The sequence below is a fragment of the Suncus etruscus genome, chromosome 1 (genome assembly GCF_024139225.1).
Source record: "Suncus etruscus isolate mSunEtr1 chromosome 1, mSunEtr1.pri.cur, whole genome shotgun sequence".
Classification (NCBI taxonomy): domain Eukaryota; kingdom Metazoa; phylum Chordata; class Mammalia; order Eulipotyphla; family Soricidae; genus Suncus; species Suncus etruscus.
This window is the reverse complement of record NC_064848.1, coordinates 156,848,551-156,876,178: the sequence shown is the minus strand read 5'-3', so window position 1 is coordinate 156,876,178 and position 27,628 is coordinate 156,848,551. Positions and strand designations below refer to the sequence as shown.

Sequence of the window (27,628 nt, the reverse complement as noted above, 5' to 3'; positions counted from 1 at the left end):
GGTTGGCTTCTTGCCTTGCAGTCTCTCTCTGAGCCTGACAAACCAAACCAAAACCTATTTATTAACCAACCAGGAGGGGGAGGGTCAACTCAGATCCAGGTAGACTTTATAAGTTAAATGCTTGTGAAAAGAAAGAGGAAGTTAGGAATGCCTAGCAGAGGATGATGGAGTATAGGGACACTGGGGATGGGAGTTGACACTGATGGTGAGCTAGGTGTTGAAATATTATAAATATTATAATAGGGGCTGGACTTCATCTCTCCTGACAGCTGCATAATATTCCATTGTGTATATCTACCACAGTTTCTTTAGCCATTCATCTGTTGAAGGGTATCTTGGTTGTTTCCAGAGTCTTGTTATGGTAAATAGTGCTGCAATATTCAATAGGTGTAAGGAAGGGATTTTTGTATTGTATTTTTGTGTTCCTAGGGTATAATCCTAGGAGTAGTATAGCTGGATCATATGGGAGCTCGATTTCCAGCTTTTGGAAGAATCTCCATATCGCTTTCCATAAAGGTTGGACTAGACAGCATTCCCAACAGCAATGAATAAGAGTTCCTTTCTCTCCACATCCCCGCAACACTGCTTGTTCTCATTCTTTGTGACGTGGAATCTATTATGTTGAGTGAAATAAGTCACAGAGAGAGAGAGAGAAAGACGCAGAATGGTCTCACTCATCTATGGGTTTAAAGAAAAATGAAAGACATTCTTGCAATAATAATTTTCAGAGACAAAAGAGAGGAGGGCTGGAAGTTACAGCTCACCTCATGAAGCTCACCACAAAGAGGGATTAGTTTAGTTAGAGAATTAACTACATTGTGAACTATCCTAACAATGAGAATGTATGAGGGAAATAAAAAGCCTGTCTAGAATACAGGCAGGGGTGGGGTGGGGAGGAGGGAGATTTGGGACACTGGTGATAGGAATGTTGCACTGGTGGTGGGTGGTGTTCTTTACATGACTGAAAACCAAACACAATCATGTATGTAATCAAGGTGTTTAAATAAAATATAAAAAAATTTGGGGCTGGAGAGATAGCATGGAGGTAGGGTGTTTGCCTTGCATGCAGAAGGACGAATCCCGGTATCCCATATGGTCCCCTAAGCCTGACAGGAGTGATTTCTTTTTTTTTTTTTTTTGGTTTTTGGGCCACACCCAGTGACGCTCAGGGGTTACTCCTGGCTATGCGCTCAGAAGTCGCTCCTGGCTTGGGGGACCATATGGGACGCCGGGGGATCAAACCGAGGTCCGTCCAAGGTTAGCGCAGGCAAGGCAGGCACCTTACCTCTAGCGCCACCGCCCGGCCCCACAGGAGTGATTTCTGAGTGTAGAGTAAGGAGTAACTCCTGAGCATCACTAATGGGGCCCAAAAACAAAGACAAAATTACTTTGGAAATTGGACTGGGAGAGGAACGAGAGAGATATACATAGTGTATATCCACTAGCCACTAGCTACAGCCAATCCTCAGGCTCAAGGCCCTGCATCCCACCATAGACCCACCAACCCCAACTAAAGTAACTGCTAAGCATAGAGTCAGAAGTAAGCGCTGAGCACTGTCAAGTGTGGCCTCAAATCAAAACATACACACAAAAAAGATTTAAAAGTTCAAATAAGGTAAAAATCAAGTCTATCATTTAAAGGTCAAGCCAAGGTAATGTTTAAACTGAAATCAAAATCAAAATTAGAAGTCAGGTCAATGCTGAGGTCAACTACCCCAACTTCATTTAGGAGGTCAAGGTGAATGTTTAAGTCAAGACTGGAATCAAGGTCAGGAATCAAATGAGTTGAAAAGATAAAAAATAAGGTCAGGAATCAGATGGCACTGTGTCTCATGGTAATTCAATTAAAAATGTATTAAAAAATCTGATGACATACATAGTCAAGTCTCAATTGGTGACTTAATGATACTGTGTTGGTGTCTGGCTCAAAATTCAGGTCAAGATAGGGAAGGTCATGATTCAGGTCAAGATAGGGATTAGGTCAGGATTAAGGTCAAGATCAAGAAATGGTGGAGCCAGAGAGATAATACAGTGGGACCCAGGTTTGATTCCTACCGTTTCAGTCCCCAAGCACTGCCAGAAGTGATTCTTGAGTGCAGAACTAGGAGTAAGCCCTGACCACTGCCAGGTGGGAAGGAAGGAAGGAAGGAAGGGAGGGAGGAAGGAAGGAAGGAAGGAAGGAAGGAAGGAAGGAAGGAAGGAAGGAAGGAAGGAAGGAAGGAAGGAAGGAAGGAAGGAAGGAAGGAGGGAGGGAGGGAGGGAGGGAGGGAAGGAGGGAGGGAGGGAGGGAGGGAGGGAGGGAGGGAGGGAGGGAGGGAGGGAGGAAGGAAGGAAGGAAGGAAGGAAGGAAGGAAGGAAGGAAGGAAGGAAGGAAGGAAGGAAGGAAGGAAGGAAGGTAGGAAGGAAGGAAGGAAAGAAGGAAAGAAGGAAAGAATTGCAGGTAGGGCACCAGGTCTCCTAAGTACTCTGGGTTTTATTTTGGCTTTTTTTTTTTTTTTGGTTCTTGGTTCATACCCAGTGGCACGCAGGAGTTACTCCTGACTCTGCACTCAGATATCACTTCTGGCAGGTTTGGGTGACCATACGGGATATTGGGACTCATACCTAGATCTGTCCCGGAACACCTGTATGCAAGGCAAATGCCCTACCACTGTGCTATCGCTCCAGCACCAGGTCTCCAGCAGGTAGGTCTCTATCGGGTAGTATAGCAGGTAGGGTACACCTTACATATGACCAGCCTAGGTTCAATCCCCAGCACCCCATATGGCCCCCTGTTCACTGTCCCCCAGAGTTATTCCTGGGTGCAGAGCCAGGAGTAACCCTGAGCATCTCTGGCTATGGCCCCCAAACAAACAAAATCTCAGGAGAAAAGAAGTTTCCACATGACTAACAGAAGGAGGAGGCCAAGGGTCAGGGCAGAAGGAAAGGACCATGGGCCATGGTGGGAGGCTCTGACACAGTGGAGCGACTGGGCTAGCAGCACTGAGAGTTGGAAACAATGACTTGCATATGCCTGTAAGCTCTGACAGCTCAACCTAGAGAGAATGAAAAAATAAATATTCTTTGGTAAGGAAAACAGGAAGGCCTGTTTTGTCTATGATACTGCTCTCAGCTTTACTTGAGAGGACAGTATAACCCTGGGAACAGGGTGATTCTATCTGGAGGTCACACAGAACCTTTCATCCTGGCTCCCCAGTAGTTATTCTGTGTACTTTGACTTGATTGGTTCCTCAGAATCTTTGGAGTTTTTATTGAGGTAGGAGAGTAAAATACTATGGATTAATTAAAAAGAAGGAAGGAAGGAAGGAAGGAAGGAAGGAAGGAAGGAAGGAAGGAAGGAAGGAAGGAAGGAAGGAAGGAAGACAGAAGGAAGGAAGGAAGGAAGGTAGGAAGGAAGGAAGGAAGATAGGAAGGAAGGAAGGAAGGAAGGAAGGAAGGAAGATAGGAAGGAAGGAAGGAAGGAAGGAAGGAAGGAAGGAAGGAAGGAAGGAAGGAAGGAAGGAAGGAAGGAAGGAACTAGAATAAATTTAGGAAACCAGGGCTGGAACCAGAGTGATAGTACAGAAGGTAGGAGTCTGTCTTGCAAGAGGCTGTCCTAGGTTCAATTTCTGGCATCCCATATGTTTCCCAAAACTACGAGGAGTGATCCTAAGCACAGCCATTAGTAACCTCTGGACATTATCGGGTGTGGATCCAAAAGAAACAAAACAAAGAAAGAAGCCTGGATTGGGGCAGTAGCCCAACAGGCTGGAGCACATGAAATGCTTGAAGGGCCTAAGGTTCTATCCTCAACACCCTGTAGATGGTCTCTCAAGCACCCATAGGAACAACCCCTGACCACCAAGCTTGGAGTAGCCCCTAGTATCAGCAATTGGCCCACAAATTACAAACTTTTCCAAAAGAAGCCTTTTTTCCAAAGAGTACACAAGGGAGAACAAAACTGATGGTGCTTGGAACATACAAGGGGTGTGTGTGTGTGTGTGTGTGTGTGTGTGTGTGTGTGTGTGTGTGTGTGTGTGTGTAGAAGAAAACTGATGGTGCTTGGAACATACATGGTGTGTGTGTATGCACATGACTGTGTGTGCATATGCTGGGAACAGACAGATCAGGATGAGATGGACATCATAAAGCATGGGTCTTCAGAGAGTTTAGATGAGGACCATACAGGCATCCACTCTGAAATCATCCCAATTTCTCAGGAAAATCATGCAATAAAATATTGTGGAAAATGAGAACAAAGCAGGGTTCCACGGACTGCTGTTCCCAAGCCCCGAAGTGTCACCCACAGCTGCTCACACAACACCCCTCCATCCTGGCTCCCCACTCATGACCTCACCATGGCTGTGATCTCATTGAAGGACTGCAGGTACTCCACGATGCGGGACTTGTGTGCTGGTTCCACGCGGGCGAAGCAGCGGGCTGTGCGGCAGGCGTGACGCTGCTGCTCAGGGCTGAGGTCATCAAACTCACGGCCCGTGTAGGCTTTGCCCTCCACGTCCTCCGATTTCTCAAAGATGCCAAGCCGGCGGCAGATGGCCACAGCTGTGCCTTTGTTGTCTCCTGTGATCATGACCACACGGATGCCCGCTTGGCGGCAGCGTTCAATGCATGCGGCTACCTCAGGCCGTGGGGGGTCCAGCATGCCCACACAGCCCACGAAGGTCAGGTCCACCTGCATGGGCGAGGCAGACACGAGCAGGATCCGAGGCCATCCTTCACCTGCTGCCCATCCAGCTGCTGCAGGCACCCACAATACCCAGCTCAGCACCCACCTCGTATTGCACAAACTTGGTACTGTCATCCAGCTGCATGTCCTCCTTCCTCGGGGGCGCATCCCGGGTGGCTAGTGCCAAGCAGCGCAGTGTATCTGAGCCTGAGCCCCAGTCCCGGATCTTGGCCAGGATTTGCTCCCTGGAGGTAGCACTTAGAGGTACTGTGCGGCTCCCTACACGGACAGAGCTGCAGCGTTCAATTACACTCTCAGGAGCCCCCTGCAGCGTGTTTGGATGAGAGAGGCAAACCCATCAGTCAGGAATCCTGCCTTCCCTTTTACCCAATTAGGGAAATGAGCTCCAGAGTTGGGGAGAGGCTGCCTTAGGGAACACTCCCCCAGAGCAGGAATGAGAGCCCCCTCTCTGAAAGCTTAAATGTTGTGCTGTGGGGGCCGGAGAGATAGCATGGAGGTAAGGCATTTGCCTTTCATGCAGGAGGTCATTGGTTCGAATCCCGGCGCCCCATATGGTCCCCCGTGCCTGCCAGGAGCAATTTCTGAGCGTGGAGCCAGGAATAACCCCTGAGCACTGCCAGGTGTGACCCAAAAACCATAAAAAAAATGTTGTGCTGTGATTTGGGGGGGGTGAAATGTGAATGGAGGCACCGCATCCCTCCCAGCCCAGTGTAGCTGAGATCCCAATTCAGCAGGAGAGTTGGCAGTAAGACCCAGGCTGAATTCTGTCACTGAGCAGGGAATACATCAGGCTAAGGGTATAGGTGTGATTCTGGAGAGTTGGTCTTGGGGATAGCAGGTTCCTGTGCTGTGTCATGGGTTCAGCTGGGACCATGCCCAGGCCTGGGACAAGCTTCTGAATGTCCCACCAGTGACTCTCCCCCATGGCCATTCCAAACACTAATCTTTCAAAATGGCACAAGCTCCCAACACAGAAACTTTTCCAGGGGCCGAAGCAATAGTGCAGGGAGCAGGCACTTGCTTTTTATGCAGCAGACCTAGGTTCGATCCCCAGCATCCCATAAAGTCCCCGAAACCTGCCCAGAGTAATTCCTGAGCACAGACGGGTGTGGTTCCCAAACTTAAAGAAAATCAAAGAAAGCCTTTTCATGTCAAAAGAGCAAGAGCTCCACCAGGGGGCCCGAGGAAACAATGCAGGGGCTGAGTAGATGCAGCATTGGGCCCAGATCACTCCCTGGAACCACACGGTCTCCAGAGCATCACACCTGGTGTAGCACCGAGCGTTCACCACATTCTCAAGCCTTTGAGCAGTTAGGTCCAGTTGGTGAGTATCACAGGGCATGACTCCATGCTCCCTAAGCCCCACTTGTGAGGTTCCCCCCAATTAAAAACCCTCAAAAACTCCAGTGAAGAGTAGGGATAAGTACCATGATGTGGTGTGGTGGTGCGGACAATAGTTTTTGTTGGAGTCAGTTCTGCCCCTCTCTGGGGTTTAGTTTCCCAAACACAAAATTCCAGAGAGAAATACAAACTACTCCAATCACAGGGAAAGGGTTTCAGGCTGGCCTTGTCCCAAGAAAGTGAGGCTACAGGAGGAGCAGGGAAGACCCAGGTCATGTGTGAGGCAGCACCCCTTAGTCTGGTGCTGGGAGTAGGACAAGGGGCCTCGGCTTTCCTCCTGCCAGGATGGATCCTTCTCCCAGTTCCCCACTGGATTCACTGCACCAACAGCAGGCTTCCTCCCCACTGGGATTTAGTGGAGTGTCTGATGCTTTAGAGAACAGGACGCCAGCCCCCACCCAGGGACCCAGCAGTGCAGGGGATGCAAGCGCATCAGGTTGAACCCCACCTTCACAAACATCTTGCTGCCTCTGGCTGCCGAGTCAGGGCGGGTGGGTGTGCAGTACACTGACATGGACTTCCGGTCTCGGGAAAACTCAAGGGTGAAGTCCTTCCGCATCAGCTGCTTAATGACCTGTGAGCCCGGCGGCAAGGCAGAGGAACAGACCAGCAGCTTTCAGCCTTCTGGTCAGCTGTGGCTCCCTGCTGGACACTGTCTACCCCTCTGGCCCTGACCCTCAAGACCTCTACCACCTTCTCCAGGAGCAGACACCCTGAAGAGCCTCCAGACAATGCTTGCCCTTCCCAGCCCACATGCAGCCTCTTCCTCTTTCCTCCTCCCAGAAGCCTTCCTGAATTGCTTCCTCCCCATGTGGCCTGCGGCCTGCCAACTCCCTCACCGAGTTACAGGCACTGGCTCGCTCCACCCGGGACAGGGCCTGCAGGTCAGTATCAAACACATTCATCTTCTCCACCAGGCAAGTCAGGGCCGTCTCGGTAGCCTCTCCCACCTTCTCGTATGTGTTCTTGGCCTGCAGGCACAAGAGGTCCAGAGACTAAGAACCAAGGAGTCTCCCGTGGGGCTCCCCAGACTTCCTGACTTCTAAAGCTTCCAGACACTTGCAAAGGTAAGTGCCTTTGTACCAGGCCTTCTGGCCCTCCCTTACCCCCACCTGTCGCAGGTCACAGACCTTCTCAGACCTCTTCCTCACTGGCCCCCATCTCACTCCTTGGCCTCTAGCCCCTTTCATATACTCGTGGACTACCCATGTGCAGCCCAGACATGACCCCTCACATCCAGGTCCAATTGTTGCCTGCAGGGTTTTGTTGCTGGGGAATCTAGGGCCACCAGCCACTCCCTCCACTTGCTACTCCAGTGAGTCCCAGCCTGGGCAGCAACCTGAACTCTTTTGGCTTCCTTCTTCTCTCACCTGCCCACATTCAAACCCTAGAACTGGGGTTCCTGACTCTCAGCAGTCCTGTCCCTGAGGCTCCAGTGAGGGCTCCTGCCATCCCCATGGAAGTCTGGTTAGTTTTTCCCCAGTGAAGACCTGACTGCATCACTCCCCTGCTCCAATCTAAGTCCTAATCCTGTCCATAGATTTAACTTGGTCTGGTAATTCTCAAACAGAAATATACACACACAGAGGCATCCTGAGCCCCATTCTTGTTCTGGATTACAGCAAATTGAAATAGAGGTGGGCTGTGCTCTCTGCTTTAATTACTTCACCCCACTTATCCCTGGGTCAGTGTTCTATAGCCATTCTGAGAAAGCAGCAGAAGAGGGAGGGCAGTGTTCAGTGATGCCAGGGCTCGCAGAAAAGGCTGGGCCCCGGGAGCTTCAGAGGCGGGGGAACAGATGTGTCCAGGTTAGGATATAACTTGGGCACTAAGGTGGTCATTACAGGGAGAGCAGGCCCACCTCATTGTAGTCCAACGCAGAGTCATTGCACAGTGCACAGATGGTTGCCAGCTCCACCAACCCATCGAACTGCCCACAGCGAACCTTCTTGTCTTCCTGGCGCCTGCAGAGCCCTTGGTCAATGCCAAGCTTTGGCCCAGCCCTTGGGAGGGGCCCTCCATGACCCAGCCCCCAAGGCTCAGCCCACTGTCAATTCTCTAAGTTGAACCCACACACCCCAATCCTCCAGGGGTGTCCTCCACTTACACTTCGCCCTCCGGGGTGTAGGTGGTGCCAGAGATGGTAAATTCATGCAAACGGCAGGAGCTTGCTTCGGCCTCAGCTATTATAAACATCTGGGGGTATAGGAGTATGCTCAGGGTGGCCCCAGGGGGTACCAGCCTGCAGGGAGCTGGGTGGTGAGGGGAATCAGCCTCCCTCACTAGAGTCTCAGAGAGTGCCAGGAGGTTCAGTCCAGCTCTCTCAGGAGTCCTACTCTGCACTCCTAGAAACTTTCAGATAGATTCTTGCCTGCTCTAGACTTGAGGGAGCCCTGAGAAGATAGGAAGCCTGGCTTGGTTCAAATCATTGTACAGTCCAATAGGAAGAAAGGGGGGTCTCCTTCAGAACTCTATTAGAGGCATAGACTTCTTCCCAAAGGTGCCCCAAGAACCTAGTGCTGGATCTGCTTGTGGCTCCACCCCTCAGTGTCGGCCTCAGGGACAGGGACTCCTCATCCCTTCTGGGAACGTCACTTTCTTGTCTGTCAGTAGCTCTGCCAGGGGGTCTGGCTTTCTGAAAGCTGCCTTGAAGAGCATTCCCAAGCCAGTGGCTAGCCCAGCACTCAAAAAAAGCTCTTCGTGCTCTCCCTGTTGGGTCTCCAGGATGAACTCCAAGCTGCATCTTTCAAATCCTACTTTGCTCAAGGGACACATTTTAACAAAGTCCACTGAGAGATAAGGGATGCCAACACCCAGGGGCTGTAGCCACAAAGTTTGCAGATCCATCTTCCCCAGACCAGCCTGGGAGGGGTTCCCCTGGGGCTTGAAGATCTCAGACACCTACAGAGTGGCGGAGGGGGTATGGGAGAAGTCGCAGGGGAAACTGGAAGGTTAGCAAACACACCACCTTCACCCTCACCCTGCCTGCCCTTCTGGTCTGCAGAAGTCATAGCCAGAATGCCTGGAGCCAGAGGACCAAAGATGTGGGATCAAGTGCCTGGGAATAAATAATTCCTGCTCCGGCCCTTCCCATGCCACTGGAGCTGGTGTATCTGATAACAGGATGGACTGCAGAGTGGCAGACCAGAAAAGAAGCTAGGTCTATGCCCAGGATGGTTCAGATACCAGGGCTATACCTGAACCTCACCTGTGTCCTTTATGGCTACCTAATGGAGCTTGTGATCATCAACTTCAGTGAAGACTGACCTTCAGAGATGCATCCAAGAGTGATGCATGAGTCCTAGGGAATTGTGTCCAGCCAGGCTTGACTGGAGCCTGACATCTGTCTGCTCTGCTTCCTACTGTGGGAGAGTCACTATGTTTTGTTTTGGGGCCACACCAACTCTGCATTCAAGAATTATTTCTGGGGCCGGTGAGGTGGCACTAGAGGTAAGGTGTCTGCCTTGCAAGCACAAGCCAAGGAAGGACCAAGGTTCGATCCCCCACGTCCCATATGGTCCCCCCAAGCCATGGGCAATTTCTGAGCGCTTAACCAGGAGTAACCCCTCAGCATTAAATGGGTGTGGCCTAAAAAACCAAAAAAAAAAAAAAAAAAAAAAAGGAAGGAAAAAAAAGAATTATTCCTGGTAGTGCTTGGGAGACCATATGGAATGCTGGAAATGGAACCCAGATAAGGTGTGTGCAAGGCAAAGGTCCTACTCGCTATCCTTTTGCTCCACTCAACTTCTCCATTCTTGATCCTAAAGGAATCAGGGAATGCCCAGCAAGGGAGTGTGACCTGCATCACATGGCCACACCAGTGGGACCTACAAGCTAGTCGTGGCCACTCACCCGGCAGACAGACATCTGATTGGTGGTAAGGGTTCCTGTCTTGTCAGAGCAGATGACCGAGGTGCAGCCCAGTGTCTCCACGGAAGGCAGACTGCGCACAATGGCGTTCTTGCAAGCCATGCGCCGTGTGCCCAGTGCCAAGCAGGTAGTGATGACAGCTGGGAGGCCCTCGGGGATGGCAGCCACAGCCAGGGCCACGGCGATCTTAAAGTAATAGACAGCACCCCGGAGCCAAGAGCCACCATGGGCTGGGTCAGCAAAGTGACCGATATTGATGACCCACACAGCCACGCAGATGATGGAGATGGCCCGGGACAGCTGCCGCCCAAACTCGTCCAGCTTACACTGCAGGGGTGTCCGCTCTGGCTCCACAGCTGCCATTTGGCTTCGGATCTTTCCCAGCTCTGTGTTCAGGCCTGTGGCCACTACCACACCCACTGCCTTTCCCGAAGCAATGTTGGTGCCCTAGAGGAGGGAGGGAGGAATAAAAGGCTATTGAGCACTCAGCTGGGGCTCAGGACCCTTACCTAATTTCTCCAGGTGGGGGTGAAAGCCCATCGTGTTTTTCTTCTCTCCATGTGTCTCAAGGCTCCCGTGTTTTTGTCACCAGGCATTATTGAGTCATCATGCTGAGGACCAGATTTCTGAAGGCAGGGCTGTGGGTCAGCACAAAACCCCAGTGCCTAGCTGGGGGCCCCAGACAGGGTGAGTGCAGGGCTGATACTGGCAAGATGATCAGCCCCATACACCATAGACTTAACCCACCCAAACATGTTCCAACATAGCATCCCTAGGTAAAAATGTTTACAAATATTTGTTGAACAATCCAGAAAACTTTAAATTAAATCTACCCACTCCCAAGGCTCATTAAAGCCCCCAAGTCCTGGTCTCAGGTCCATCCAACCCTGAGTCTCAGTGCTCTCCTTTTTTGGGGGGACAGGATGGAAGGCCATACCTGAAGGGTTAGGCCACTTTGTTTGTTTGTTTGTTTGCTTGTTTGTTTGTTTGTTTTTGGGCCACACCCAGTGACGCTCAGGGGTTACTTCTGACTATGCACTCAGAAATCACTCCTAGCTTGGGGAACCATATGGGACACCATGGGATGGAACCGCAGTCTGTCCTAGGCTGGCACATGCAAGGCAGATACCCTACGCCCTGCACCACTGCTCTGGCCCCATCAGGCCACTTCTGATTCTGAGCACATCACTCCTGGCAGGGCTTTCGGGGACCACACTTGGTGTGCAAAGCAAATGCCCTTTCCACTGTCCTACTGCCCTGGCCCCTAGGTGCTTCTGAAAAAAGCCCTAGAAACCTCTGCTCCATGGGAGCTGGTAACTTGGTAACTCTTCAAAAGGTGCCCTGAGCCAAGGCTGGTGGAAAGATGGCACCAATGGCAACCTTAGCCTCTCCTTTTCTGCCCTGAGCAACACAGTTTCAAACCCAGGCCCCCTTCAAGGCCTTCAGTGAATGAGATAACCTGAAATTAGCCAAACTATGCTCCTGAAAACCATTCATGGCTTCCATGATGCTAGGCAGGGCACCAGCCTCAAAATGAGCTCTGGGCAAATTCAGTTTCTCCCTCCATTCACTTCTCTGGAAGTCTGCTAGACCATTAGAATTAGGTGCCCCTCGCCAATCCAGGTGGACTCTATAGGGGTCATCAGGCTTTCCCCCTACCTCTCCCTACACTAATAGGAATGCACTTTGGGAAGAAAGCGGGCTGTTCTAGCACTGATTTATGTTGGGACAGTCACTGGAAATTTTTTCTCCTTGGCCTCCTATTGATAGCACTGTATGCATATAGTTTATATATGCATAATATCCATCTTGTATTGTGACCTTGTACTGCCCTACAAAGCTCATTTCTAATCTTTTACTGCCTCAGTCCCAACCCTTATTTCCCCCATCTTCCCAGCTCATGACATGAAGCTCACCACATAGAGTAATGAGTGCAGTTAGAGAAATAACTACACTGAAAACTATCATAACAATGTGAATGAATGAGGGAAATAGAAAGCCTGTCTCAAGTACAGGTGTGGGTGGGGTGGGGAGGAGGGAGATCTGGGAAATTGGTGGTGGGAATCTTGCACTGGTGAAGGGGGGTGTTCTTTACATGACTGTAATCATAAAACTACAATCATATTTGTAATCACGGTGTTTAAATAAAGATAATTAAAAAAATGTAGACAAAAAAAAAAGAATTAGGTGTCCCTGGCCCAAGCTTCTTAAACAGTGAGTGACCCCAGATAGGATCACATAACTTTTTTTTTTTTGTTTTGTTTTGTTTTGTTTTTGGGCCACACCCGGCGTTGCTCAGGGGTTACTCCTGGCTGTCTGCTCAAAAATAGCTTCTGGCAGGCACGGGGGACCATATGAGACACCGGGATTCGAACCAACCACCTTTGGTCCTGGATCGGCTGCTTGCAAGGCAAACGCCACTGTGCTATCTCTCTGGGCCCTACATAACATTTTTTTAAGAAAATTGTTTTTTGGGGTTTTGGGTCACACCTGGAAGTACTCAGGAGCTGCTCCTGACTCTATGCTCAGAAATTGCCCTCGACAGGCTCAGGGGACCATATGGGATGCTGGGATTTGAACGACTGTCCTTCTGCATGCAAGGCAAAACCCTACCTCTGTGCTATCTCTCCAGCCCCAATATTTTTTTTTTTGTTTTTTTGGTAAAAATTTTTTTTATTCAGGTCACATAATGTATTTGTTTGTATGCTTTGTCTTGGGGCCACACTCAGCGGTGCTCAGGGGTTATTCCTGGCTCTGTGTTCAAAAATTGCTCCTGGCAGGCTCAGGGGACCATATGGGATGCCAGGAATTACTCAGGTCTGTCCTGGCTTGGCTGTTGACAAAGCAAATTCCCTACCGCTGTGCTATCTCTCCAACCCCTCACATAATGTTTAAATTTTTTATTTTAGGCTTCTTTTTTTGGGGAGAGGGGGTCCCACCCAGCAGCGCTCAGGGGTTACTCCTGGCTCTATGCTCAGAAATCGCTCCTGGCAGGCTCGGTGGACCATGTGGGATGCCGGGATTCGAACCAATGACCTTCTGCATGAAAAGCAAATGCCTTACTTCCCATGCTATCTCTCCAGCCCCAATTTTTTTTTTACTTTTTTTGTTTGTTTGTTTTAGGCTTCTGTATGATTCATTATCAGTAATTGTTTGGTTTGCACACCTATGCTATATACATATAAAGCTAGGGTTGCATAAAGCATTCGTGGGCAAAAAGAAATCACAAATGGAAAAAGCTGAAGTAGCCTGGCTTGAAGCCATTACCCCTGGCTGTGGCCTGTGGCCTATGAGCTAAGCTCCCCAATCACTGAGCAGACTGTGGCATTTGCCTCCATCCCCCCCACCAGTGCCTAGCTCACTCTCTCCCTGTGAGAGAATTGAATCCCAGCAGAGCCTGGCATCTTTCCTTGGGGGTAGCTTTTCCAATCTAAGCAATCTTTCTTGCCATCTTTCATCAGTTTGGCAATCCTGCTTCCTCTAGAAGCTTCTCTGCTAAGTGATCATAACTGGCTTTCTCTCCAGGTCTGTACAGGATCAGCCTTTCAGGCAAGAGCAACAAGTCTTAAGTCAGTGTACTTCTTCTGCCACTCACTTAACCAGTCAGATCCCTTGCTGAGCTGAAAGATGCAGATAGCAGAAGGCTAGAGAAATAGCACAACAGTAGGGTGTTTGCCTTGCACACAGCCAACTCAGGATGGACCCGGGTTCAATTCCCGGCATCCCATATGGTCCCCCAAGCCTGGCAAAAGCAATTTCTGAGGGAAGAGCCAGGAGTAACCCCTGAGTGCCACTGGGTGTGACCCAAAAACAAAACAAAAAAAAAAAAACCAAAAAAAAAAAGGAAAAAAGAGATAGCAGAGGAATGTGGTTCAGTGGGGGAGTACAGGCTGTACAAGTGTGAGGCCCAAGATGGTTGATCCTCTCACACCAAAAGAGGAAGGAAGGGGAGTAAGCCCTGTCAGAGGTGTGAGGATTTAATGTATTAAAACTCAGTTTATACATGTGAGGGGCTGAGAACAATTCCAGGCACACAACTGTCAAGAAATTGCTGTTAGTGTTTAGTGAACATTTGCATGCGTTTTCGATTATTTAGAGGTAATTTCCAGCATGGTTTAAATAATTCAATTATTTTTAATGTTTTAATTTGACTTTTCAGGGTATTTTGCACCTGGTGATACTCAGAGCTTACTCCTGGCTCTGCTCTCAGGAATTACTCCATGGGCTCAGGGATATTGAGGATTGAAAGCCAGCAGTGTGGAAGCCTTAACCTCTGTATTATTGCTCCAGCCCCTAAAGGTTATTTTTATTGCCAGAGTTGAGGTCCCGCCCCCCAGCACCCGGACTTACACTAAACAGCATGTTCTTCTTGTCCTGGTTCACAGCTCTGGGGTCTGGGATCGCATCTGTGTGCTTGGTCACGGACACGGACTCCCCTGGTTATTGGAGCAGAAGTAAGAAGCTCCACGTGGAAGACACACCCAGTCCCCTCACCCCATCACCGTGGCCTCACCTGTCAGGATGGATTGATCCACTCTCAATGTGGTGGACTTGATTTCCAAGAGCCGGAGGTCAGCAGGCACTCTGTCCCCCACTGCAGAGGAAGATGGCTTAGCTGAGTGTGTCCTTGGCTGTTCTCCTTCCCTCAACACCCAGGAAACCAAGGGGGAACCTAGGAGCAAGACTCCAAGGGCCCAGGCACAACTGTCAGAAGGTACTTGTCCCCCCACATAATCTCCCCAGCTGTCCAAAGGCATTGTGACCCAAAATATTTGGAGGGCTCTAGGTGTCACCCGTTGTAGAGGTCACAGAGGAGAAGAGGGTTGTCTAGTGAAGGAGCTGCTGCCGCATACCTGCCACTTCCACGATGTCCCCAGGGACGATGTCCCGAGCTCGAATCCTCTGCACACCCTTGCGGTCCGAGCGGATCACCTTGCCCATCTCAGGCTCATACTCCTTCAATGCCTCGATGGCACTCTCAGCATTGCGTTCCTGAGGGACAAAACACAGCAGCAGGCTGGCCCCAAAGGTTCCAGCACAGCACCCTTCATGGGGATATCCTGGGGATTGGGAGGGAGGGGCAGGAGCTGAAAGCAGAAGATCCCTGGAGCTCAGCAGCAGGTGGGGTGGGGGACCCCAGAGCCCAGCCCCATCCAGAGCCTCTCACCTGCCACACACCCACGATGGCATTGGCCACAAGGATCAGCATGATGACCAGTGGCTCCACGAAAGCTGTGGTGGTCTCCTCGCCCTCTTCAAACCAGGCCAGGACCTGCCAGATCAGAGCTGCTGAGTTTGGATGATGCAGGAGAATCACCGTTTCCTTTAGCATCTTGTCTGCTCCTGGTGCTTTAGGGAAGACTCATGAGTGGAACCCGGGCCCCAGGGTGATTCTTTGCAAAGGCCTTAGCTTGGAAGATGCACCCCAGAGGTAGAGGCTCCCATAGCCCATTGAGGCCAACACTCAGGATCTCCAGTGGTGGCAGCTCCTGAGAACTTCCTAGAAATATAGTCCTTGGGAATCCATCACAGATTTCCTGAGCCAGAAACTATGTGGGTGAGCCAGAGAAATTGCATGGAGTTGGGTGCTGGCCTTGCACACAGACAACCTGAAATTGATCCCTTAATGGTCCCCCAAGTCTCATGAGGAATGATTCCTGAGCACAAAGCCAAGAGTAAGCACTGAGCACCCCCACACCCCATCCCTCAAAAAAGAAAAACTGGGTGGGGCCCTGTAGTCTTTTCTCGTAACTCCAGGTACTGCTGTAGGCTCCAGGGCAGAAGTGGACATAGATACTGGCCTGTCCTTTACAGATCAGTTTGAGGGAAACACCTGTTTTCTGGGTAGGAGGTCCTGTGCAAACAGGACAGAGTATGTGCAGGAGGGTGGGAAAGAACAGCTGGGTCCCTGTGGGGTAAGGGGAGAACTGTTCCTTCTGCCTTCCAGAGCCGCACACTCAGGCCACCAAGCTGAGGGAACCCTTCCTGGAGCAGAAGGGCAGCTCTCCCTAGCAGGTCATGCTTGGGAAGCCTTTAGGTCTTTGCTGTTTGACCACTGAGTTTGATGACCAATTCCTCCCCAGGAATCTACTTGGCCCTAGGGGGTCTAACAGGGACACAGGCTGAGGGAGTGAGGGAACACATCAGTGAGGTGGGACTATGAGGCTTATGAGGGGCCTGGGAGTCATGGTCATTCTCCATTGGGTGATTTTGGCCCCTAAGGACCCAAGCAAGATCTGCAGACATGTGACTGCCACAATGAGGAGAGTTGCCAGCATGCGGAGCGGAGAGACCAGAGATACAGCTAAATCTGCCACCGTTTGTAGGCTAGCTCCCTCAGCGAAGGCTTATCTAGTCCAAAATGTCAGGGTGCAATGAGTGAGAAGCCCTGGGCCAAGGTGGAGGCTGGGAGCTTCCTCCTACTGCAGGGGTGAGAGGGACTTGAACAGCCAGCTTGAACAGGGGGAGCTGGGAGGCCTGTGGGCAGGCTGGAATGGTTCAAGCCAGGGAAGGTGAGGTCTGGGGGTGGGGCACAGAGCTGGGGTCATGCACAATCCAGTCCCTGCTCCCCAAAACACTGCCCAGTCTCCATTCTCCCTCCCAGCCACAGGGATTGGCCATACTCACGAAGGAGACGAGGGCGGCCAGCAGCAGGATGCGCACCAGCAGGTCCTGAAACTGCTCCAGCACCAGCTCCCAGAGGGACTTCCCTGGGAATCAGAGCACTGAGTGAGGCCAAGCCTCAGGGCTGCCTGGCCACCCTCTGGGGGGAAGGTGAGGAGGGGACATGCGGGGACTACAGGCCTCATGAGACCTTACCTTCCTCCGTTGGGAGCTCTGCAGTGTCCAGACGAATATGGAGCCATGAGGAGACAAGAGACGTTGGGTGAGGCCAGGGCAGGGGGCTCCGGGGGTGCCTTGGAGCAGCCCATCCCCCACCATGATGTCTGGATGGATTCCCACAGTCTCTGAGGTCACAGAATGAATGGTTTGAGGCCCAAGGGGCCCACCTGACTCTGGTGTGAGTGGTCTTGGTAGTCTGGTGTGAGCCTCTCAGTCCAGTCCCTCCCCCCCATGGCAGAGTGGAAACAGATCCCCAATAATCAGTGGTTCTCACAGCCCTTCTGCCCTGTACTTCCTCAGGTGGTCACCCAGCTCTGTGGCATCCCTATGGCAGGGCCAGCCTCCCTCACAGTGAGAATCTGGGTGCAGGCTACCTCTGATCCCTCTCTGGGCCTCTCCCTGGATACCCTAGGCAGTAAAGGACATTGAGGGGTTCAGTTCCCCAATGCTGAGTTTTACTTTGTTCAGACCCAATGAAGGTCCCTCCAGGTCCACCCTCATGGATACTCCCACAAACACTTTCCAACACCTGCCATCACCCACATCCGGTTCCAGGCATGCTGAATGCTTGGGTTCCCCAAGCTCTGAGTCTTCCCCAGAGCCTACAGAGGAGGCAGCAAAGGAACTGACCCCCTTTCACAGCTGTGGGAGCCAGAGTCCACAGCAGGAAACAGGGTCACAAAACAAGTAGGTGCGTCTGTGGGGTATATAGGAGGGGCCCGGAAGCAGGCACTCTGAGGGGCTTCTCCATCTGCTGGAAGTTCTTGTCCTGCCTCCCACTGCCCTCACTTCTCGGAGGACTGAGTGGGTTGGCAACCTGGAACACCTGGAAGCTTGCTCAGTGCGAAGCCTGAAGCCCACCAATGGATTATCTTCTTTCTCCTCCCTCCAGGAATGGGCCCTTGCTTCCGTCCACCTGCTTTTTTGTTTTGTTTTGCTATTATGCAATGCTCAGGGATTAGTCCTTGCTCAGGAAGGACTAACTTGCATTCAGGAATTACTCCTGGTGGGCTCAGGGTCCATATAGGATGCTGGGGAGCAAACCCAGGTTGGCTGCACTAAGGCAAGAGCTCTATTTTCTGTACTATTGCTCAGACCCTGTCCACCTGCTTCTGCTCAAGGGTGTTTCCCCTGGGAGTCCTCCCTACAGACCACTTGTTTGGAAGGTCTGGGGTCTATACCTGGCAGCTGCCCCATGCCAAGTGCCCAGCAGCCCATAATAATCTAAGAGGGAAACATGTAACCTAAAAATATACTTTCTAGCATTTTCTCCAAAGTCTTATTTTAGGCAACGACTGACATTTTCCGTGGAAAATGTAATCTCCAGTGTCCTGCGTTGAGATTAAAATCAAACAGACTTTTTCCTTCTGATCTATTTAGCTGAAGTGAACAGGAAAGGCAGGGGAGAGCCAAGCCAGGTTTCTGGGCCAGTTCTTAAACCAAGCAGGGTCCTGCAGACCCATCCCAGCCAGGCCCAGGCCCTGCTCTAGTAGTCCAATCCCTGGGCTCTTAGCAGTCCACCCAGGGGATGCCTCAGTCCTCCTCAGTCTGGAAATCTTCAGGGCTCTTGACCCAAAAGAAAGTGTCTCATATTTCATGTCTTGCCTGAATCCCATTGTCTTGTTCCCCACCCTCCCTCTGACAACAAAGGGTAACCCCAGGCCCTCAGAATCCTTAGGGGAGTCCTGGTGAGGTCCAAGGCTGGGAAACATTTCATGGACGCATGGGGCATACAGATCATCACCGTTCACACAGCCTCACCTGAACTCATGCTCACCTTCCACCTGTCTCTCTCCCTCCACCTGCTCTCTGACCGCCACAGGGTAACTTTCTAGAGATCAATAGGCCATTCTCCAAATGCTTTGCATTCTGCACCCCGTTGTGGGAACTTTCTGGTGCCATGTGAGTTGTGAAAGAAAGGAAGGAAGGATGTGTGCTCTAGCTGGGGCCCTGTGCCTCAGGGATGGGGGCTACCATGCTGGAGGGCAGAGGCCAGGTGTTCTGGGTCCCTTTCTCTAGCAGGTGTCTGCCCTGTGGAGCTGAGTGACACTGAGAGGCCCAGAGCCCCAACCCACCTTTTGAGGACATGGGGTAAGGTGGAGAAAACTGGTTGCTTTTATTTAGCCAGAGGTCTGAGGGTTCAGCCAACGGACCCTATCAGGACTTGTTCCACTTCTTTTCAGACCCTACGTCTTGGAGACTCTGCTACTTCTATGGCCTAAGAGGCTCAGCCAGATGTACAGTCACAACATAGGTGCTGCTGGCCTGCACACGCTGAACACACCTCAAGGCTTGCCTGGCAGCCTGGGCTCCTGTCAGCTTCACCTGGAAGACGGGTCTGGCCATTTTACCACCAGGAGCTGTGCTCACTAAGCGCCTATGTGCCCAAGCGGAGATCACGGCCGGAGCTGCATTAGCTGCATCAGTAATGAATGGGAGGCTGAGGCACACCCCAGAAAAATCAGAGCAGATCTCTACCTGGGGGAGTTGAGGGCAGTTGCCACCTGACTCGTCAAAGGCACCACCCTCTTGTGAGTCTCAAGTACCCCATAGGAAGACAAATTGCTATTCCTATTTGACAGAGGGAGCCAGTGAAGCAAAGAGAAGGCATATAGCTGGGAAGTGGCAGGAAGAATTTGGGTTTCAGGAAGCTGGGCCCAACCCCTCTGCCCTGGACTCTTATGCTACCGTGGACAGTCTTACCCTCCCAGTGTCCACTAGTTTTTTTTCCAGACAAGGCCACTAAGAGAAATGTGGCGTCCCTCAACCTGATTACTGGACTGAAGGCCATCACTGAGACCTTCACTTAACCCCATCCCAAAGGCCCTGCAGTTCTCATAGGAAGTGATTGGGGATACCACACTCTGCCTGCTCAGGTCTGCTTTACACTCTAATTCTGCAAGAGCCCTACTGACCCATTTCCCCTCCCCATAATCAAGCACCAGTGTCAAACGGGGACCCATCCCCAGGCACCCCAAAAGGTGCCAATTCCTTGTCCCAGGCTGCTGAGGACCTGAACCAGTTCTCAAGAAGGCAGCGTGGAGCTCTGCAGTGGTAAATACTAGCCTAGGAGAATGCCCTACTCTCGCCTTGTTCACTGGGACCCAGACAGCATGGACGTGGTCCCTTCCTGGGCATGTAGGGTACAAGATAGACCCCTACCTCTACTAATGTTTATACCTCTCACATGATCCCTTGGACATGAGACCAGTGTGGAGGGGCCCATGAGCTAAGACTGTTAGACCAGCAGAGGACGCAAGCAGAGAAGCTGCATGGTTCTGAGCAAAGTTGGATGCAGGGGGAGTGAGTTCAAAACCTGGTCTATGTCCTTGCTCACAGGTCTTACTGTGTTTCAGTGTCACCATCTATCAATCTGGGGTGATAATAGGAATCACTCCAGATTGCTGTTATGATAATGAGAGAAAAACATAAAGTGCCCAGAACGGTGGGTGATAGATTAGTGAGCATGAGTCAGAATAGCCTTAGAGAATAGCCATAAAGTCTTGGGCAGCAAGATTTTGCCTAGAGTCCCCCCAGCTCCCACACTAAGTACTCAATTGAAATCTGGACAAATGAGTGACCCACAGTTGTCCTTCAAAAGTTTTCTTTGGTCTGCATGATAAGGACCAGCCCCTGCATGGCCTTTAAGGTCTTCCTGAAGCTACCCCAACCTGCCCTTCCAGAAATATTTATTCAGTGTCTCAGAGGCCCATTGTTCCCCAACCAAGCAAGACACCTCAAGGTTGTTGCCACCTCCCCTGTTGTTTTCTTTTCTTGTTTTTGTTTGGGGGGAGGGGGAGTTGCACCACATTTGCTGGGGCTCAGAGGTTATTCCCAACTCTTTGCTTGGGGGTTGCTTCCAGCAATGTTTAGGGAACCATGAAGTATGGGGGGATCAAACCCTGGCCTCCCTGAATGTGCTTTCCAGCCCACTGAACTCTCATACCTGTTCCCACCTCCTCTGATTTTGCAAAAGTTTCTGCCCTCTGAGATTTCCCTCTCACTATCCCAACTGGTCTGGAAGCCATTCCTGTATCCTTATCCCTCCACTCTGCCCTTCTCTCTCTCATTATCAGTGTTGAGGCCACCGCACCTGACAGGCACACTTCCAGGGCAGGAAAGGGCTGAGTCAGCCCTGAGTCCACACAGCTCTGCAGAGCTGTTTACCCAGTTGTCCACAGTGGTGGCCAAGCCCCTGAGTCCGGAGCCTGGAGCCCAGGAGAAGGAGGGGGACACAGGGCCAGGGCTATGCCTGGGCCCCACATACCACCTGCTCCCCTAAACCCCACCACCACCAACTCCTTCCTTGTCACAACACTGGAAACTGGTATTTCAGCTTCTAAATGTCAGCTGGAGCTGGGTGAGACAAGTACTCACTGAGGTTTTCCTCAAAGGTAAATTTGCAGAGCAATTAAATGATCACTTGCAGAGTCCAGGAGAGGCCCTAACTAGTCAGACCCCACCTGGCCCACCTGGCCTTTTCCCTCCTGGAGAGGAAAGCCTGGTTCTGCTCTGCAGGGGACAGGAGGGAGCTATGAGCTACACCCCACTCAGTAGTGGCCTCCTGCTTCCCTGGCTGGCCTGAGAGGCCAAGGGTTTGCTCAGCAAGTATGTGCAGATGGTCATCTCACCCGCCCTGGGGGGTTTGTGATGTCCTGGGTTGAAGGGTTCTGTTGGGGAGTGTTTTCAGGATTCCAGGCTCCCACTCTGCTCTATTGGAAGGACACTGAAGCTGGAAGTGGGGCAAGTCTTCCCAAGACATCCCCCTGCAGGTCTGGCCTCTGGATCTCATCCTGTCACTTAGATGGGCTCCCCAAGTTTCGGTGGCCAACTGGGACAAGTCTAGGGGGGCAAGAAGTGGTCAGGGCCATCATTCCCACTACATGAATGCAAGTCAGACTCTAGCTGGTGCCTTTCTTTATTTCCCTAAAGATCTTGGAGGTCTCATCAGACCCACAGACATGGGCTATCAGCAGACTTGGGGTGTAGACAGGGCAAGCCCTATCCCTTACTGTTTCTGGCCTTGACTGTCCAAAAACAGCTCCCGAGTCCATGAAAAGATGCTCACCAGGACTGGTGGGAGGAGAAAGGCAAGTCTTTTGAACAAAATCTCTCCAATCAGATCAGTACAGACCAACGTCTACAAACACACCTAGTAGGAAAGGCGGTGGAAAGACAGGCCAACTGGTGTTATTTATGGAGACAATTTAGCAACAGCTGTCAAAAACTTAAATACACACGCCCTTTGACCCAGCAATTTCACTTCTAGGAATTTATCTTTGGCTGATATTTATAAGCATGTAGCAGGACATGAAGATGCAGAGGTGTGCCCAGCACGGCTTGTGTGACAGCAGAGATCAGAACAACTGAGGCTCCCACCAGAAGCCAAAGCGGAAAAGTGCCCAAGCCCTACATGGCCCTAAGGAAGCCCACGGCTGTACCACACCATTGGAAAGAGTGAGCGCTGAGTAGAAAGTCAGGCAAAATATCATTGGCCATCCAAATCCGCTCCTTTTCAGTTCAAAGCAATCCTGGACTTAGACAGGGGTGTGCTGGAAATACCCAGGAAGAAGGCCCAATGTAGGGAGCATGGAATAGAGGTCAGGGCTGAGGAGACTCCCCTATAAACTCTGAACATTGTCCTCTGGGCGCCTTTATATTCCAAACATAAATGTAAAGAATATGGGTCACCTGCCCCTCCCCCCGCCCTCACTGCAGAAAAAAAGTACTTTCAGAGCTGTCCTGTTGAGGGTCTGAGAGTTCAGTGATAACTCCCATGGGGACAGCTGAGCACTGTGGGTATGTGTTGAAGGGCAGACACACCCACTTAGCACGACTGAGCCACCTCCCTAACTCTGAGGGTTGGCGAGCAGGACCCCAGCCTTGGCCTCCCTTCCTCCCTCAAGCAGCAGAGCAGAATTTGCACATTTGAGTTCGTAAGCAAATGACTTCCTTGTGGTTTCTAGAGCTAACGACCTGCAGGTGCAGTCTGGGGTGAGGGGAACCCTCTTCCCGGGGGTGTTCCCCTCCACCTGCAGAGCCCACCCAGGCTACCACCAGCCTTGTTAGTGATCAGGGGAGTGGGCTTCATGGACGTGAACACACAATCCTACAACAAGAGTCCTGCTTTAATAGCATGATGAGGAAACTAAGGCCTGGCAAAGGGAAATGGCTAGTGAGAGATGGCACAACTCTGGAGGGGCATAAAACCCAAAAGTTCCACCAAAAGTCTGGTGGCAGGACCTCACCCATCATGGGGGTGGACAAAGGAAAAAGGCAGGAGGGACAGTTAGCTCTCCCCCTGTATCTGGAACGTTGAGGGGAGGAGAGAGGTGGGGGGGATGGTAGCCCTCTGGGGCTAGAGCTAGAATGGAATGTCATAGCTGACCCCAACTCCAAGGGGATTCCAGAGCCTGAACCTGTGACACTCCCTTCTTAGCTCCTCAACACAGGGAGGAAAAGCAGGCACCATGCACAGCTTTGCCCTGGTGTCACTTGTGCACAAGCTTTTAAATCAGCCTCAGTTTCCCATCTTCAAACAGGTGATTGGGGACTCACAAACCCAGTGCTGAGAACAGCTCCCAACACAAAGCAAGTGTTTAGGGGCCAGTGGATCTTACTAAGCAACATCACACACTGTACAGTCCACAACTGGGGAGCCCCAGTTTCTTCCTGTTTCATACCACATCAAGTGGCTCACCTGTCACTTCCCAAGACGCTCAGAGGCCAGACTTCTCTGATGTTCCCACTCACCCTGACAACAACCCTTTGTCCCAGTGAGCCCCTGTGCTATGGAATGAGGAAAGATATGGGGTCCAGATGGGGAGGAGCCTCAGATGGGGACCTGTGAGGGGCAAGACTTGTGGAATTCTGTGGGTAGAATGAAGGGTGGAGTCTGTGGAACCCCAGATCTGCTATCCTCTCCCCACTTTCACCTCACGTTAGGGGGCCAGGCCCTGCTGCCCTACTCTCACTTGCAGGACACCCTCTCTGCCAAGTCACTAATGGGGGATATTAAATAATATTTATCTCCCCAGTTCCTCCCACAGCTGCACTAAATATAGAAACTAATTTTTTTTGAAAAAGGATTTCTGCTCCAGAAAGATAATATTTATGTAAGAGGTGGTTTCCATAAACCAACAAAACTCCGGTGCTCCCTTTCTGACAGCTCTTTCTCCTCTTCAGGCCAGCCAGGGGCAGTGGGAACCTTTGGGTTGGGACACGGGGAACCCTAAAAGGGTGAATGAAGCCCCATGTTCTGGCAGGACTCTAGGGACAGAGGGGGCAATTCCCTCCAAAGCTCACACACTCAGCTCTGGAGAACCTGGACCGGGGGTGGGGTGGGGTGGGTGGGCTTGCACTCTCCCTGGGCCCCCCAAATGCCAGGCCACATTGGCCTGCACCTGACATGACACTTTGGGTTCCTTGGGAGGAAGAGGAAGAGAAACAGCTTCTCCCAAACAGCCACAGCATGCAGCTCCGGAGCCTGGCGCGCGTCGGGGGAGCGGTGCTCCGGGTCTCCCCGTCTCCCCAGGAAACTCCTCGAGTGGGCGAGGGCCGCACCCCGCCCCGGACCCCCGGGGAGGTGGGTCTCCCGCCCCGCCTGCCAGCTGCCGGCCACATCCGCCCGGGGTGCAGAAAGAGGAAGGCCTGGGGGTGGGGGCCCCTGGGAACCCGATGCCAAGTGGCACCTTCGGGGCGTTGCGTTGGGGGTTCGGGGCCAGCTGGGGGTCGGGCTTGGAGGCCCCGGCCGGGCACCTGCATGCAGGCGGCGGGGAGTGGATGGGGGTCAGGACGCCCAGGCCCTGGGAGCCCGAACCCCGACCGCGCGCGCCTGTCCCGGGCGCAGGGGCCCAGGGGCGGCGCGAGATGCAACGGGGAAACGGAGGCAGCTGCCCGCCCCACGCCGGCTCTCACCGTTGGGCCCGTGGCGCTCCCGCGCGGCCGCCACCTGTGCGGGGCTCAGGCCCTCCCCGGCCGCCACCGCGAAGCCGCGCAGCACGTCGGTGGCCGCGAGCAGGTGCGCCGCCTCCATGCCGTCCGCCGAGCGTGTCCAGCCCCGGCCGGGCCGCCTGCCTCCGCGCGCGGGCTACACTGCGGGGCGCACAGCGCGGCTCGGACCCGGGCTGGCGCCGCGCGAGCGCATGTCCGCGCCGGGCTCTTCCCCGACGGCAGTGAGCGCGGCCCTGGCCGGGGCAGGATGCGGCGCCCCGGGCTCCCTCCTCCGGGCGGGGCGGGGAGGCGCCGGGCCCGCCCCGCACTCACACCCCTTCCTGCCGCCCTCCCAGCTCGCCGCAGCTCCGCCCGCAGTGCCCGGGACTCCGCGGGGTGCGTCACCCCGAGCAAGCGGCGAGGCTGCCCGCGGACCTGGGAGCACCTGGCTGGGAAGGGGTCTTTTTTTGGGGGGGTCACACCCGCAGCGCTCAGGGGTTCCGTGCTTAGAAATCGCCCCTGGCATGCTCGGGGGACCATATGGGATGCCGGCATTCGAACCACCATCCTTCTGTATGCAAGGCAAATGCTCTGCCTCCATGCTATCTCTTCGGCCCCTGGGAAGGGGTCTTGGCCTGTCCGTGGAGCTCGGAGTCTCCCTCGGGGTTCAGAGCCTCCTTTGGCACCCTCCTGGGAGGGGGCAAAATGGAGGTGTCTAGAGGGATTCCAACCCAGCTTCCACCCCAAGCTGTATGTAGGGTGCAAGGGCATCCCCAGAGCCTGTGCAGGAACAGGGCATTTCCTCCAGGGGACACCCCTTGGTGCTCTCACCCATCATGTTTGTGCTCTCTGTCCAGCAAAGAGCGGCGATTCCTAGTACAAGTAGAGCCAACTTCAGTAAAAGGTATCAGTTTGCCTAGTTTTAGTGACCCAGAACTCACACCCTCACCTAGGAAGACTTGTGGGGAGTGGGAAGGTGCTCCCTAGAAGCCACTATGGTGGCCCTCCGGCTACCCCAAGGCAGTGGAGAATGGGAGAAAGCTCTCTCTCTGTTCCTTAACCTCCTGCTGGAATGCTGCCCTCTTCTCCCACCACATCTGCCCCTGCTCTACAGAGCCTTGGCCTCTGGTGACCAGGCTGAGTCCTCAGGGTGGACCATCTGGCCCCACAGAACCTCTGAAGCCAGAAAGTCTTTGTGGCTGGAGTGATAACACAGTGGGTAAAGCTTTTGCCTTGCATGCAGAAGACCCAGGTTTGATCCCTGGCATTCTATATGGTCCTCGGAGCCTGCCAGGAGTAATTTCTTTCTTTTTTTGTGTGTGTGTGGTTTTTGGGTCACACCCAGCAGTGCTCAGGGGTTACTCCTGGCTCCATGCTCAGATATTGCTCCTGGCAGGCACAGGGGACCATATGGGACGCCGGGATTCGAACCGATGACCTTCTGCATGAAAGGCAAACGCCTTACCTCCATGCTATCTCTCCGGCCCCTGGGAGTAATTTCTGAGGGCAGAGCCAGAGTAACCTTTGAGTGCCACCATCTTCACCAGGTGTAGTCCAACAAACAAACAAAACACACACACAACACACACACACACACACACACACACACACACACACACACACACACATTCTTTCAGAAACTGCAACAGCATGCCCACTGCCTCAGGCTGCAGCCATCACCCAGCCTGATCCTGCCCAAAGTATCTATAACTCCAGCTTCTCTTCTCTTCTTTCCAAGCAGGGTTAGGCCTCTTCTCCTCTAGCTTCCCTTCCCTTTGTCTTCTTGAGCAGAGCTGCTCAGTAAAACCTGGCAGACCATTTGGCCGCCTTTCCCCAGACTTCTCCCCACCCACCAGTTTGCTCTGTACACGGAAAGGAAGGCTGATCCATGGCTCCATAGAGCCTGACATTTTAGATCTCCAGTTCAATATCCCCCAGTATTTTCAACCTGCCTCTTTCTCCACCACCTGTACCCACAAAGAGAACTCTATCAGTCAGTTGCCAGGAAAAATATTATTGGGGGCATTTATTAAAGACAGAACCCTACAGCTCCCCACTAGAAATTTGTCTCTCAGGGTTATAAAGTCTCTGGTATTCATGCAGCCAGGACCCCACCACCACTTCCCCACCCACCCATCTTGGGGTCTTACTTCCCTTCTGCCAACTCCAGGGACCTTAATCAAATTTCTCCCACTCAACCACCTTCAGCTGTCAGTTGGTGTTTGCTAGGGGTAGGGCCAGAACTCTGTTTGCTCTGGCTGCCTGGCCTGTGCTCCCTTTCTGCAGCTCAGCCCAGCTTGCTGCTAAACCACCCCAGGCAAGACCAACAAATACTGGCCACTGTGTGTGTGTGTGTGTGTGTGTGTGTGTGTGTGTGTGGGCACGTGCGCCTCCGCACAGACTCACACACCTGTCAGCATATTCACCTAATAGGCTGCAATTATTATGACTTGAGGACAGTGCTTGAGGCCCCCATGAAATTGAAGTCCTTTCACATACTGACCGCCTGCCTCCTTGTTGCTTGTTTTCCTCCATCCTCATTCTCTGCTTGCTTCTGGGCAAATAGCAGGTGGCCAGGAGGACATAGTCACAGGCATGTTGTGCACTGTCCCCCCTCCTCCAGGCTGCCCATACTAAAAGCACAGTGCATGATGTCCTGTCCTGACTCTAAGTCCTCAACTGTACAAAGGGAGTCAGAACATACTGAATAGGGACATAGAGTAGCACCTGGGAGGAAAGGTTGGGAAGAATTTGGATACAAAGATAATCTGAGGGGACAAAGTGCTAATACAGAAGGTAGGACATTTGCCTTGCAAGCAGATGACCTGGTTCTAGATGACCTTGCACTCCATATGATCTCCTAAACACTCCTGAGTCAGGAGTAAGCCTTGAGTG

The 27,628-nt window shown here is 52.3% G+C and overlaps 1 protein-coding gene across 1 annotated transcript in view; it reads right to left on the bottom strand.

Annotated features, from left to right (window-relative positions):
- Positions 1-24,960, bottom strand: part of ATP2A3 (ATPase sarcoplasmic/endoplasmic reticulum Ca2+ transporting 3) — a 37,830-nt gene extending 12,870 nt beyond the window's left edge. The window contains exons 1-14 of the mRNA XM_049782161.1: positions 24,719-24,960; positions 16,778-16,795; positions 16,586-16,668; positions 15,126-15,230; positions 14,812-14,950; positions 14,472-14,552; positions 14,309-14,394; positions 9,941-10,405; positions 8,196-8,284; positions 7,950-8,052; positions 6,928-7,059; positions 6,537-6,662; positions 4,773-4,991; positions 4,337-4,672 (exon numbers count right to left, since the gene is read on the bottom strand). Coding sequence (XP_049638118.1) covers positions 4,337-4,672; positions 4,773-4,991; positions 6,537-6,662; positions 6,928-7,059; positions 7,950-8,052; positions 8,196-8,284; positions 9,941-10,405; positions 14,309-14,394; positions 14,472-14,552; positions 14,812-14,950; positions 15,126-15,230; positions 16,586-16,668; positions 16,778-16,795; positions 24,719-24,836 — 2,100 coding nt within the window. The 5' untranslated portion in view covers positions 24,837-24,960. The remainder of the gene's footprint in view (positions 1-4,336; positions 4,673-4,772; positions 4,992-6,536; positions 6,663-6,927; positions 7,060-7,949; positions 8,053-8,195; positions 8,285-9,940; positions 10,406-14,308; positions 14,395-14,471; positions 14,553-14,811; positions 14,951-15,125; positions 15,231-16,585; positions 16,669-16,777; positions 16,796-24,718) is intronic.
- Between the last annotated feature and the right edge of the window lie 2,668 nt (positions 24,961-27,628).